At 45.3% G+C, this 14,599-nt stretch overlaps 1 protein-coding gene across 4 annotated transcripts in view; it reads left to right on the top strand.

Moving 5' to 3' along the window:
- The window catches only part of LOC126297423 (transcription factor 12), a 649,790-nt gene that overhangs the window by 522,931 nt on the left and 112,260 nt on the right, over positions 1 to 14,599 (top strand). The window contains exon 1 of one of the 4 annotated variants that reach the window (XM_049988226.1): positions 4,025 to 4,557. The exons of the other annotated variants lie outside the window; for them this stretch is intronic. Within the exon in view, the coding sequence (XP_049844183.1) occupies positions 4,327 to 4,557 (231 nt within the window). The 5' untranslated portion in view covers positions 4,025 to 4,326. Of the gene's footprint in view, positions 1 to 4,024; positions 4,558 to 14,599 lie in introns of those variants that run through there. 4 annotated transcript variants of the gene reach the window in all.

The raw sequence follows: 14,599 nt of genomic DNA, 5'->3' as shown, positions 1-14,599 counted from the left end.
ACAAGAAAATAATCAATAATTGAAATAATATTGTATTTTCAACAAATATTTCCACGATAAGACAGTTCCTGAATGCTGTTTCGTTCCACTAAGTCCGAACAAAATCCATTAAGCTGTATAAGAAGCGCGCAGTCAGTGTGAAAAAACCGGGTAACAACATTCGCATATTTCTTTTTCTCTTTATGGTGCGCGAAGCTGATAACCACGGGGAATATGATGAATTCTGATTATAAGGGCAAGAACCTTTGTAGCAGAAACTTAATTTAAATTCTACTCGTTTCTTTGTACGGTAGTGAGCTTCTGCGATTCAGACTGAGGTCCGCGTTGCCGCTTTCTGAGAAATACTGCCATAAAGCTTTTGTCTACCAGAAGAACCATTAGCAACCGGAATAGGCTGAGAGCTGTTCCTGAAGGAAGCCGACAAACGACACGCACTGCAACATAAGGGCAAAAAGCACACACAGAACGCTTTTGACATGTGCGAAATATTCTTCGCACACACGTAGGTTTTTAGCCTTATCTATCGAAGACGGGTTTAAGTGCACGACTGACGCATCTCTCTGCAAGTAGCCGCAGAGCTTTGAGTCCGCATTTGGAGTGCGCTATAACACAATCGCCCCAATGATCTCAGCGCCTGCGGACATTTAACTCTATGTAAAAAATGTGGCTACAGTCGTTCAGCACTTAACACCGTCTGCTTGGTGGCATAATCATTAAGTGAATGCATGCGATCCTTCCTCTTTGTTCATTTATATCGACATATTTTCTCGGCAAACTAGTATCCAAGGAGCAACGGAGGAGTCTACGTACAATTACGTGTCGCTTCTCTTCCATTTAAGTGAGAAACGATTCTGCAGTAGCCTGATTATGCGGTCTTGACCTTACGTAAAACATACTATGAAGGCGACAGAATAGTTTCAACAGCATCGTGCCCCAAATACTGTTTTTCTAAATATGTTTCTTCCAATGATTCCCGTGTAATTTCTCTGGCCATTTCCGTAACGCTCTGTCATTGACCAGACGCTTCGTATGAAACTCCCGTAAAACGTCTCTGAATTACGACGACGTCCTACACCTGTGTAGGTTGATGCGAATCACGAATGTACGAAACAGTCCTCAAGAAAGTTGTAACCAGCTTCTACAGTGAACTCATGGTTATTGGTACTCGCTGAGCAATGTGGCACAATGATAAACACACTGCACGACAGCAGCCCAAATTACGTCCACCCTTCCAGATTTAAATACATTGATGTGACAAAAGTCGTGGGATAGCGATATGCACATATGCAGATGGTGTAAGTGTCGAGTACGCAGGGTATAAAAGGGCAATATATTGGCGGAGAGGTGATTCATGTGAAAAGGTTTCTGGCGTGATTATGGCCGCACGATGGGAATTAACAGACTTTGAATGCAGGATGATAGTTAGAACTAGACGCATCGGACATTGCAGTTCGGAAATTGTTAGGGAATTCAAAATTCCGAGATCCAAAGTGTCAAGAGTGTGCCGGGATACCAAATTTCTGGCATTACCTCTCACCACGGACAACGCAGTGGCCGACGGCCTTCACTTAACGACCGAGAACGACGGCGTTTACATAGAGTTGTCGGTGCTAGCAGACAAGCAACACTGCGTGAAATAACCGCAGAAATTAATTTGGGACGTACAACGAACTTATCGGTTACAACAGTGAGGCGAAATCTGGCGTTAAGAGGCTGTGCCAGGAGATGAGCTCGTATTCGGGAGGACGACGGTTCAATCACGCCTCCAGCCATCATGATTTAGGTTTTCCGTGATTTCCCTGAATCGCTCCAGTCAAATGCCGGGATGGTTCCTTTGAAAAGGCACGGCCGACTTCCTTCCCCGTCCTTCCCTAATTCGATGAGACCGATGACCACGCTGTCTGGTCTCCTCCCCCAAACAATCCAATCCAGGAGATGAGCCGGCCGTTGTGGCCGAGAGGTTCTAAGCGCTTCAGTTTGGAACCGCGCAACCGCCACGGTCGCAGGTTCGAATCCTGCCTCGGGCATGGATGTGTGTGATGTCCTTAGGTTGGTTGGTTTAAGTAGTTTTAAGTTCTAGGGGACTGATGACCTCAGATGTTTAGTCCCATAGTGCTCAGAACCATTTGAACCAGGAGATGAGCGACGCGAGTGCCTTTGCTAACAGCACGACATCGCCTGTAACGCCTCTCCTAGTCTCATGATCACATCGGTTGAGCCCTAGACGTCTGGGGAACCATAGCTTGGCAAAGAACATTCAGGTCAGTGCGAGCGAATGATTTGGCCACCCAGGTCGCCCGATATGAAACCCATCGAACATACATGGGACGTAATAGAGATGTCATTTCGTGCACAAAATTCTGCATCGGCAACACCTTCGCAACTATGGACAGCTATAGAGGCAGCATGGCTCAATATTTCTGCAGGGGACTTCCAACGACTTGTTGAGTCCATGCCACGTCGAGTCGGTGCAGTACGCCAAAGGGAGGCCCATAGGATATTAGGAGGCACCCCTTGACTTGTGTCTCCTTAGTGTATATCTTGGTTTCTGTAAATCGGTTAAGGCATTTACTCCTGTGGTCCTGCCAAAAGGTGACGGTTGATTGCTTTCCGCACCCTTCTCCACTTCTTCTCTAGTGATTTGTCCATCGACAGGAGTTAAATTCTAATTTTCAAAATGGTACAACTCACAGCAGCAATGAAAAGACTCTTACAAATACATCGATGTAAACGATCTGTAGGGATATCAAATGGAATGATCACATAGGCTTAGTCGTAAGTAAGACAGGTAGCATATCGTCGGCAATGGCTCTGAGCACTATGGGACTTAACTTCTGAAGTCATCAGTCCCCTAGAACTTAGAACTACTTGAACCTAACTAACCTAAGGACATCACATACATCTATGCCCGAGGCAGGATTCGAACCTGCGACCGTAGCAGTCGCGCGGTTCCAGGCTGTAGCGCCTAGAACCGCCCGGCCACCTCGGCCGGCTCTAATTTTCCTTCCTTCATTCTTCGTACGTGTGTTTCGACACTGATTACATTTTGTCAAGGTACATAACGAATGTTCGCTTTATTCCACCTTATTCACGCCATGAGATGTACAATAGAAGCGACTACTAATGGTAGAAACGAGATAAATGATGTAATGTTGAGACGCCGGAAGTATACTGCAAACATTCTTGGCTTGATGACTAGCAGTCTTCTCTTCATAATAAATTTGATCATCGGTAGCAATTGTGGGTTGGAACGGCATTCTAATCGGAACACATGCCTTTCGCAGGCAATTCTCCTCCAATAAAGGCATTTCGGGAAGTCACTGAAATTGGCTTGACATTTGTCACTGGCTCCTGACTAGTCTTTCCAATATCCACCATCTTGCGGGAATTGAGGAAAGATGGGTTCAGCTAAAGATCTGGCTTACCACGTTCCCAGTGTTGCAGCTGAGATGAAATTACTTTGCGTTAGGCGTGTTGTTATTCGAGAGAACTGCAAGCAGTTTTAACTTGATGATCAACACAGCGCCTTGGCTAAAAGTGTTTTATTTCCGTTCATTTGGCTTACCCGACCCTTGTCGACATATTCTGGGACAATGAAATAAAACGGTCATCAATCCTAAGCTCGGTTTGAACGGCGCAGTCTTGTGCTCGCGAGAGAGAGAGATATAGACAGAGAGAGCGATAGAGAGGGGGTCGGGGGTGGGGGGGAGTTATTAGGAGGGGAAAATATGAGAACTGGATGTGGTGGTGGTGTGCCGGAGATAGTTTGGAGGGGAATCTAGTTGAGGATGTTGCCAGGATATCTTGGTGCAGCATCAGTATGCATTTTTCGCCCAGAAATGCACAGACGGTGATAGCAACAGTGACGACAAAGAGATGTAGTGTTGGTTATACTCGAGCGTGCGGCAGTAGTGGGAGGGGAGGGAGAGCGCTGTGGCGGGAAGCCCCCCTCCCCGTCCGCGGGCTGTGGAGGGGAGCGCGCGCGCCAGCCGCCAGCAGTTGTCAGCACTGGCCAGAGCGTCATACGCGTCGGGCAGCCCGCCGCCTTGGCAGTAGTCCCGGACTGCGGGAATGCCTGCCAGACACGAGTAGCCAGCCTAGATAAACGATGCGCTCTCCGTTTCTACTCTGTATCGCCGCCGCGCCAGATAAGATAGACATTGTAATAAACTCGAATGTTGTCGAAGGAGATAAACTGCTGATTTCGGTCGATCGATAATCGACGGACGATAGTGTGTGGATTTCCTTTCGGCGACGTCGCATTTGGCGATTGCCCTCGGCTAACTTTGAATTAAAAAATGTCGAGTGCAGGGAAGGGCTAGCGAGATGTTCGGCATGTTCACCGATAAGTCGACGATCCGGCCGATGAAGAGTATCGGTGGCAACTGTTACGCGGGCCGGCAGAGCTCTGTGGTGGGTTTGGTGCCGACGCAGCAGGAGGCAATGGTGGCAGGGCCCCACTGCTACAGCCAGCAGCACCAGCACCAACACCAACAGCAGCACCAGCAGCCGCCGCATTTCTGGAAGTACAACGCCGGCAGCGGCCGCGAGAGCGGGGTATGTCGCACGCCTGCTTCTTACCGTGTCCCATGTGCTGCCAACCTACGTACTTCCTGCCTAACAAAGCCCATGTTCACTTTCTCGCGGAGCCCGCAAGCTTCCCTCGTAATAGCATTATTAATCAGCGCACTATTCGAGGGCAGCTGACGGATTATTTTGCTTGCGATTAAAGAAGTGTTTAATTGTTTAATATTAGGATTACGGTTTAAAAGTATTTCTCCTTCATTGAGAACCGTAGCTAAAGTTCCACTTACCGTAAGAACGCCGTGATAGACCTAAGAGAAACGGGACATTATCATCGTAGACAAAAGAATTGCTGTAAAATCCCGAGACAAGTGGACATTGCTCCATTCCTCAATCGGGTAATACACAGCATGTCACTAAACTGCTGAAAATTCAAAATATACCGTGTGTTTTCTCGTCGCAGGCATGGAAATCTGGGATTCTGCAGGGGTGTACACAAACACATTCCAGTGTCGCTTGGCAATGTAACAGCGAATTTGCATAGTGACGTTAATACCGCGTTAATGAGGTCGAACTGGCCGAAAGTCTGCTTGGCACAGGAACACAGTGTGCTCAGCGAGTGGCGAATTTGTTTGACTCTCGTCCGAAATATCTACGTGTTGACCATAATTATTGCCAACTTTCTGACGTACATTTCAGCGCTTTTGCAGTGTAGAGACTATCAGTACGGTACTTACAGAGATCGTTCGGCTAATGACAGACTATTGAAAGTAACAATCCAGTTTCCTCGATTCCTAAAGGAGATGTAGATATCACTCCCCACTCGCTTTTTCGAGGAGGTTCTCTCGCAATTCTGAAAGTTCTGTTGATCTGGCATCAGACAAAGCGCTCACGGTAAAGGCATGCAGTGCGTTCTGTCGTCACGGACAAGAATGTGTTACGTGCGATAGGTCGCAGCAGTCATTGTTCGTGCATGTTGACGTGCCTAACTGGTTGTCCGTGGGGAAGCACGTGAGCCTTCAGCGGCGGTCTTAAAATTTAGACAGATGTGCCTGCTCACGTACGTATCCTTCCTAATTGTGGCAAAATTGCGAAGCTCGTAAATGACACGCAATGCGCGAGGTGGCAAAACCATAAGTTCAGCAGACATGCGCGGTGTTACAATATGCTGTCCTTATCTGTCTGCAGCGTCAAGTAGCTATAGAACGATAACGGGGAGAAAAGCGTATCCTTAAATAAAAAAAAAAGTTAATTCAGCATTTGAGGTGTTATTGGAGGAGCAACGTATGTGCTGAGCTCCATCTCATGCAATAGGATGCTTTGGTCTCGAAAAATTATATATGTTTTAAAAGGGAGGTGGGCAGCAAAATCTCTCTTTAAATAATGTCCAGCTTGCATTACAGGGGAACGGGGTTCAAATCCCGTCCAGATGTTTTCCTTTCCCATGCTTTCTCTCATTACTGTAGGTATTTCCTTGTTCCTTGGTAAAAAAGAGCTACGATCCATTTCTTCCCGAAACCTCGTGCAAAACGAGTCTGTCCTCTGCCTCCAATAACCCTTACATCGACAGGAAGTTAAGCTCTGACACGTGTTATTTTTAAGCCTATTCTATTACCATTCGCTTTGTTTTCCTACTGGCTGTATGAAGTTTATGTACAAAATCTTCTTAAGGCCAAATTGTAACTGAAAAGGAAGGACATACGATTAACACGAAAAGTATGTGAGTGCAATCACTACAATCGTTGCTTGTTATTAGAATGCCAGGCACAATGAAGTTTTCCGAGGATACCTCAGTGAAGTATTTCGGAGTTTCCGAGCAACGAAGAAGCGGAGTTGCTCGCTCGTTTTGCTAAGAATAGTGGCGTCGAGGCGTGTTCTTGCACGGTGTTCCAGCGCAGCGCAACTACTCGGCGCGTTCTGACCGACGGCCAAGTACGTCTACAACTACAAAGAGCGCGTCTCCTCCTGCGTAACAGCGCTTCACTTCTCAGATTGCCGTACTCTTTCGTCCATATAGCCACGTCCTACGCCATCGCATTTCGTTTCTTCCTCTCGTCCTCACTTCGTTCCTACACACAAACTTTTTTGCGTGACGTGTCCGCCCTTCCGTATAAAACAATGAGAAAAATCGTTTTGTTGAGTGTTTGCGGCCACTTGCAACGTATGAGACATTTATTCTGGACGTAAAAGTTATGTTGCGTGTTAGCGTGTGCATATGTCATAGTCGCAAGCACGGCATTAATCGTATTTATTGGTCTAAAAAAGGATATTATGTGATGTGGTTTCTGTAGAAACTGTAGAGCATTGATGACGTGACATTTTATATTATCATCGATCATTAACAGCTCTGTTGTAGCTTTTTTTTAGCACGAGAAAGTTTTTCTACATTCTAATTGCTCTGTAATATGATGGAAATGGTACATGAACTGAGCGTACTGATTTTCTACACAGCTTAGTGTCACTTTGCGTTTTCCTCTTTCGGGGGCCGTTTAATTTGCCATAGTTAGCTGCTCTGTACTAGTCTTCGGTATTTCTTCGTTTCCTTTTCACGAATACCAGTACGATATTTAATATTTCTGCAGATAATTCAGAGAATTCATGGGGACTATACAGCACAGGTATTTGTATGGTTTTCTTCCCCAATAAGTGTGATCTTCCGAGCATCGGCGGAAAATTCTATTAAAGTTACTTTCTCGAATTATGACGTGATTAAGTCAGTGTGTGGATCTCTACTGTGCATCTAATGACTTATCATAAAATTACCTATCGCTCCAAACGTTCATATTAATTTTTCCGACGATCTCACTGACTCAAGTAATTTAACGCTGTGGGTCTCTTAATATGGAGGAGAGGTTTTTAAACCTGCGTGTGGCTTCCGTGGCTTCTATAAATCACAGGTTAGTTTCTTCAGGAAAGGCTGCGGCCATTTTCTTCCGTCATGTTCGTTGAATCCGAGTTAATGCACTATCATGAATGTTTTCGATATCTACAGGATGTTAAATTCTAAGCTTCCTCCCTTAAACGCGGATGCTCTATTGAAATAATGCAGGCGATTTTCGTTCACTTACGCTCGTCACTTGGTATTTGCTTATGTTTGAAGAGAGTTGCCAAGCCGAGTCGTGACTTTATTCCAAAGCCTTCTGCACTCCCAACGGTGTCCAAGAGATATCATCTCTTTATAAATCAGATCACCGTTTAGAAAAATTCTTGAGTTATTGCTGACATTTTCGAAAGCCGGCCGCTGTGGCCGGGACGCTTCTAGGCGCTGCAAAAAATGGTTGAAATGTCTCTGAGCACTGCGGGACTTGAAATCTGAGGTCATCAGTCCCCTAGAACTTAGAACTACTTAAACCTAACAAACCTAAGGACATCACACACATCCATGCCCATGACCGTAGCGGTCGCGGGGTTCCGGACTGAAGCGGGTTCTAGGCGCCTCAGTCCGGAACCGCGCTGCTGCTACGGTCGCAGATTCGCATCCTGCCTCGGGCATGGATGTGTGTGATGTCTTTAGGTTAGTTAGTTTTAGGTAGTTCTAAGTCTAGGGGACTGATGACCTCAGATGTTAAGTCCCATAGTACTTAGAGCCATTTGAACCATTTTTGAACTAAATTATTTCTGTGGCTCGTGAATAATGGCGGCCCTGTAACTCTGGCGGGGCTGTTCTCCGCGCGTTGGTACAGTCGCTCCTCATGATCAGTCTCCTTTCCGAACTACATACCGATCTTTGTTCTATACGGCATGACCGTAATTTCGCGGACTCCGTTTATATCGTTGGAAGGACCACATAGATAATATTGTGGAGAAGGCGAGCCAAATGTTGCGTTTCATTGGCAGGACACTTAGAAGATGCAACAAGTCCACTAAAGAGAGAGCTTACACTACACTCGTTCGTCCTCTGTTAGAATATTGCTGCGCGGTGTGGGATCCTTACCAGGTGGGATTGACGGAGGACATCGAAAGGGTGCAAAAAAAGGGCAGCTCGTTTTGTATTATCACGTAATAGGGGAGAGAGTGTGGCAGATATGATACACGAGTTGGGATGGAAGTCATTACAGCAAAGACGTTTTTCGTCGCGGCGAGACCTTTTTACGAAATTTCAGTCACCAACTTTCTCTTCCGAATGCGAAAATATTTTGTTGAGCTCAACCTACATAGGTAGGAATGATCATCAAAATAAAATAAGAGAAATGAGAGCTCGAACAGAAAGGTTTAGGTGTTCGTTTTTCCCGCGCGCTTTTCGGGAGTGTAATAGTAGAGAGATAGTATGATTGTGGTTCGATGAACCCTCTGCCAAGCACTTAAATGTGAATTGCAGAATAGTCATGTAGATGTAGAAGACACGCCAACTAAAGTGCGGAAATTCTATCTCGTAATTTCGGTGAAGTACAATGGTAGGGCGTGGAGCAGACAACGTCACTGCTGTTTGCAAGCGGAGATTCCAGAAGAAGGTGACGACAGTTGCAGCGCGCCAACATCCCAGTAAAACAGGGGGTACGGTATTTTACGTGGACACTGTTTAGTGATTTTATAGCGCAAAACACCATAGAAGTCTGGTAACCTTTAACGAGCTGTGGATACGTTTTTGTAGTGAGGTGTCAGTGGGAAACCCGCGCTACCATAGTGTGACGGCCGTTCTCTACAGAATCGCGCTGCTTCGCGGAACATTTGCTTGCTAGTTTACAGGGCTGTTGTGACTCCTGTGTCGCGCTTGAATTCTGTCGTACTGTAAATCACCGCACCGGAAAAGTTTTCACGGGCTTCGGGAGATGTAAGTTTTTGCGAGACACAGTCGACGGCCCAGCCTGTGCCGATCCAGTACTCACAGCTCTGCTTTTATGGTCCAACATTAAAAAGCTGTTGTTTAGGAGAACGCTCTTTTACGTGTGGATGACGAAGAGAAATTATATTTTGTATCAGTTGAAAAGTAGCGGTTCCACTTTTCCTGAGTCAGTGAACCACCAACAACTTCGTCCAGAAAAAAGTGCTTTGTTCCCTAGTACGACATCTTTGTAAAAATACTCTGGTAAAATGAGCGTAAGGATACGGCAGTCAGTATTAGAAGCAACCAACACACACTATCTGATCAAAAGTATCTGGAAACTCGTATGTAATGCGGAATTGATCACTAGATGGCACGAAAGGCGGGACCGCAAGTATAAAAGAAGACGGGGAGTATTGTGTTGTCACAAAAGACGGGTAGATGCCGTGTTTCTTGACTTCCGCAAGGCGTTTGATACAGTCGTTTAATGAACAAAGTAAGAGCACATGGACTATCAGACCAGTTGGGTGATTGGATTGAAGAGTTCCTAGATAACAGAACGCAGCATGTCATTCTCAATGGAGAGAAGTCTTCCGAAGTAAGAGTGATTTCAGGTGTGCCGCAGGGGAGTGTCGTAGGACCGTTGCTATTAGCAATATATATAAATGACCTCGTGGATAACATCGGAAGTTCACTGAGGCTTTTTTCGGATGATACTGTAGTATATCGAGAGACTGTAACTATGGAAAATTGTACTGAAATGCAGGAGGATCTGCAACGAATTGACTCATGGCGCAGGGAATGGCAAGTGCTCAGACATTCATTGGAAGAATCCTAAGGAAATGTAATCCGAAAGCCGGCCGCGGTGGCCAAGCGGTTAAAGGCGCTACAGTCTGGAACCGCGTGGCCGCTACGGTCGCAGGTTCGAATCCTGCCTCGGGCATGGATGTGTGTAATGTCCTTAGGTTAGTTAGGTTTAAGTAGTTCTAAGTTCTAGGGGACTGATGACCTTCGAAGTTAAGTCCCATAGTGCTCAGAGCCATATTTTTTTTGTAATCCGAAAACAAAGGAAGTAGGTTACAGCACACTTGGTCGCCCACTGCTTGAATACTGCTCAGCAGTGTGGGATCCGTACCAGATAGGGTTGATAGAAGAGATAGAGAAGATCCAACGGAGAGCATGCGCTTCGTTACAGGATCATTTAGTAATCGCGAAAGCGTTACGGAGGTGATAGATAAACTCCAGTGGAAGACTCTGCAAGAGAGACGCCCAGTAGCTCGGTAGGGGCTTTTGTTGAAGTTTCGAGAACATACCTTCACCGAGGAGTCAAGCAGTATATTGCTCCCTCCTACGTATATTTCGCGAAGAGACGATGAGGATAAAATCAGAGAGATTAGAGCCCACACAGAAGCATACCGACAATCCTTCTTTCCACGTACAATACAAGACTGGAATAGAAGGGAGAACCGATAGAGGTACTCAAGTTCCCTCCAACACACACCTTCAGGTGGCTTGCGGAGTGTGGATGTAGATGTCAGTAGAGAGGCAGTAACAGCAGAATGAGTTTGTCAGGAGGGCTCAGTGACTCCGAACGTAGACTAGTCATTGGATGTCACCTGAGTAGCAAATCCACCAATTTAACCCTTCTAAATCTGACCAAGTCCGTTGTTGGTGATGATTGTGAAGTGGAAACGCGAAGGAACAACCACGGCTAAACCATGACCAGGTGGACCTCATGTACTGACGGACAGCATCGTGGTTGTAAATATCGCATGAAATCAGCGGGAGGAATCACTCAAGTGTTCCGAAGTGGCACCAGCAGTCTAGCTAGCATAATGGCTGTGAGTAGAGAATTGAAAAGAGCGAGTAAAATGGTCGAGCAGCTCCTCGCAACCCAGACATTTCTGCAGTTAAGTGGTAAACGACCCTTGAAGTGCTGTAAAGGGCGAATCCAGTGGACAGTGGATGAATGGAAACCGGCGATTTGAAGTGATGGAACACGCTATGCCCTGTGGGAAGTTTTGGAGATTTAGCGAATTACCGGAAAATGTTACTTGTCGTTATGGGTCGCGCCGGCAGTGAAATACGAAGGAGCCGGTGTTACGTTGTGGGAGTGTTTTCCGTGGTTAGGACGTGATTCCCTTATAGCGCTTAAGGAAAAGCTTAATCCTGAAGGATATTACAACATTTTTTACAGCTTTGTGTACTGCGTACAGTAAACGAACAGTTCGGAGACGATTTACATGTGCATCATACTCCGCAAGCCACCTAATGGTATGTGGCGGAGGGTACTTTTTGTATCACTAGCTGAGTCCTCCAACCCTGTTCCACTCGCGAATAGCGCGTGGGAAGAATGATTCTCGGTAAGCCTCTATATTGGCTCTAATTTCTCTGATTTTCTGCTCGTGATCATTACGCGAGACTTATGTGGGGGAAAGTAATATGTTGTCCTAATCTTTCCGGAAAGTACTCTCCCGAAATTTCAGTAGTAAATCTCTCCGTGATGCATAACGCCTCTCTTGTAACGTCTACCAGTGGAGCTTATAGTGCATCTCCGTAACGCTCTCGTGCCGTCTGAGCGATACCGTGACGATCTGGAAGGGCTCACAGATAGATGAACAATACCCAAGAATCGGTCAGTCAAGCGCCTTTATAAGCCATTTCCTTCGTGGATGAGTTACATTACCTTGAGATTCTTCCTACGTATTTGAGTCTGGCATCTGCTTTTCCACTATTTGTTATATGTGGTCACTCCACTTAAGGTCGTTCTGGATAGTTACTCGCTGGCTTCTGTGGCCGAGCGGTTCTAGGCGCTTCAGTCTGGAACCGCGCGACTGCTACGGTTGCAGGTTCGAATCCGGCCTCGGGCAAGGATGTGTGTGATGTCCTTAGGTTAGTTAGGTTTAGGTAGTTCTAAGTCTAGGGGACTGATGACCTCAGGAGTTAAGTCCCATAGTGCTTAGAGCCATTTGAATCATTTGATAGTTACTTCTACATATTTTATGGTAGATATTGTTTCTGAAGAAGAGAAATTTGTTAACGTCGAGTACAGATTTAGGTGTCAGGAACTCCTTTCTGAAAGTATTTTTATGGAGTGTAGCCATGTATGGAAGTGAAATATGGACGATAAACAGTTAAGACAAGAAATGAATAGAACCTTTTGAAATGAGATGCTACAGAAGAATGCTGAAGATTAGATGGGTGGATCACGTAACTAATGAGGAGGTACTGAATAGAATTGGGGAGAAGAGAAATTTGTGGTACAACCTGGCTACAAGAAGGGATAGATTGGTAGGACACATTCAGAGGCATCAAAGGATCACCAATTTAGTACTGGAGGGAAGCGTGAGAGGGTAAAAATCGTAGTGGGAGACCAAGGGATGAATACAGTAAGCAGATTCAGAGAGATGTAGGTTGCAGTAGTTATTCGGTGATGAAGAGGTTTGTACAGGATAGAGGTGCACGGAGTGCTGCATCAAACCAATCTTTGGACTGAAGACCACAACAAGAACATTGTTTCCAGCGGTTTGTCATCAGTAGAGTAGCTGTACAGTGCTTGCGCAATATGTTACATTTATTTACGTTACGGGTCAACTGCCAGAGCCTGCACCATTCATCAATTGTCTGAGGTTATTCTACAAATTGTTACTGTCTTCCGGCGTTGCTACTTTCCTCTAGGCGATCGTATCATCTGCAAACAGCCTGAGAGAGCATCTGACGCTTGCTACTAGATCATTATATAATATATTGTAAACAGTAACGGTCCTATCACACTTTCTTGGGGTACTCTTGAAATTACATCAGTCGATTTTGTTCCGTTAAGAGCGACCTGTTGAGTCCTGTCTGTAAGGAATTCTTGAATTCAGACGCAAATCTTCTCCGCTACTCGGTAAGCTCGTATGTTTGTTTTCTTTTTCATTAAACGGCAGTGCGAGATGCTGCGAAGTGCCTTCCTGAAGTCAAGGAACACAGCATCAACCTGAGCGCCTTTGTCTACGGCGCTGTGAATCTCTGTTTCAGCAATCCATGTTGACTTCTGTAGAAGCGATTATCCTTCTCCAAGAATGTCATAATTATTGATCATAAAACATGTTCCATAATTCTACAACAGATTGGCGTCAGCTATATAGGTCTATAATTGTGTCCATCTGTCCTACGGACCTTCTTAAAAACGGGAACGACGTGCGTTTTCTTCTAGTCGCTAGGTACCCTTCGTTGCTCAAGCGATCTACGATGAAACACTGCTAAAGGGGTTCAAATTCTTTTGCATAATCTTTGTGGAATCTTATAGTTAACGCATCTGGTCCTGACGCCTTTCCACTACTAAGAGATTGTAATTGTTTTTCTATTCCGCGTTCGGGTATCTCAATATCTTTCATTTCGACATTTGTACGACGATTGAAAAGAGGGACCGTGTGACGATCTTCCTCAATGAAACATTTTCGGAAGACCGAATTCAGTATTTCGGCCTTCTTACTGTTATCTTCTATTTCGGTGCCAGAATGGTCACTGAGTGAATGAATAGATGATTTTGACCCACTTACCGATTTCACATACGACCAGAACCGCATAGGATTTTTACTCAGCTCAATTGATAAAGTTTTACTTTCAAAATTATTGAACGCTTCTCTCTTTCCTCTCCTTACGCTCATTTTCGCTTCGTTCAGCATTTGTTTGTCAGCTAGGTTTTTACTTCTCTTGTATCTGAGATGAAGTTTCTGTCCTAAGTAGTTTTCTAACAAGGCTATTAAACCGTGGTGGTCTTTCCCATCTCTTAATTCCTTACTCGGAATATGCTTGTATAGGGCATATTCCAGAATTCCTTTGATTTTTTTCCATTCGTTTTCCACATCTTCGTCCTCATCACTGAGTATTTGATGCTGACTGATCCGATGCTCTGAAATTTGTATCCTGTCTTGCTAAGCAAAAATATGTTCCTGCCTTTTTCAACATCCTTTGTCAGATCCGTTGTCATAGATACTATCACAGCCTCATGATCACTGGTACCTTCTTGTACGGAAACTGATTCGATAAGTTAAGGTCTGTTTGTTGCGAGGAAGTATAAGACGTTGCCCTCACGAGTTGGTTCTCTGTCTGCTAAAAGTAATTTTCGGTCAAGACATCCAGATATGATTGTTTTTGCATTTCAGTGCAACTTGTAATAAAATAGCAATTACGAGGCAATGGGTTGTGGCTAACAACATTGCTGTAATGGACTGTCCATGCCAGAGTCTCGAGCTGAACCTAGCAGAACACCTTTGGGGTGAGTTAGAACGTTGAATTCGCTCGAGTCCCCAGCGCCCAACATCACTA

The sequence above is a fragment of the Schistocerca gregaria genome, chromosome X, assembly GCF_023897955.1.
Source record: "Schistocerca gregaria isolate iqSchGreg1 chromosome X, iqSchGreg1.2, whole genome shotgun sequence".
NCBI lineage: Eukaryota > Metazoa > Arthropoda > Insecta > Orthoptera > Acrididae > Schistocerca > Schistocerca gregaria.
Note: the sequence above shows the minus strand (reverse complement) of the source record. Positions and strands in the feature narration are given on the sequence as shown.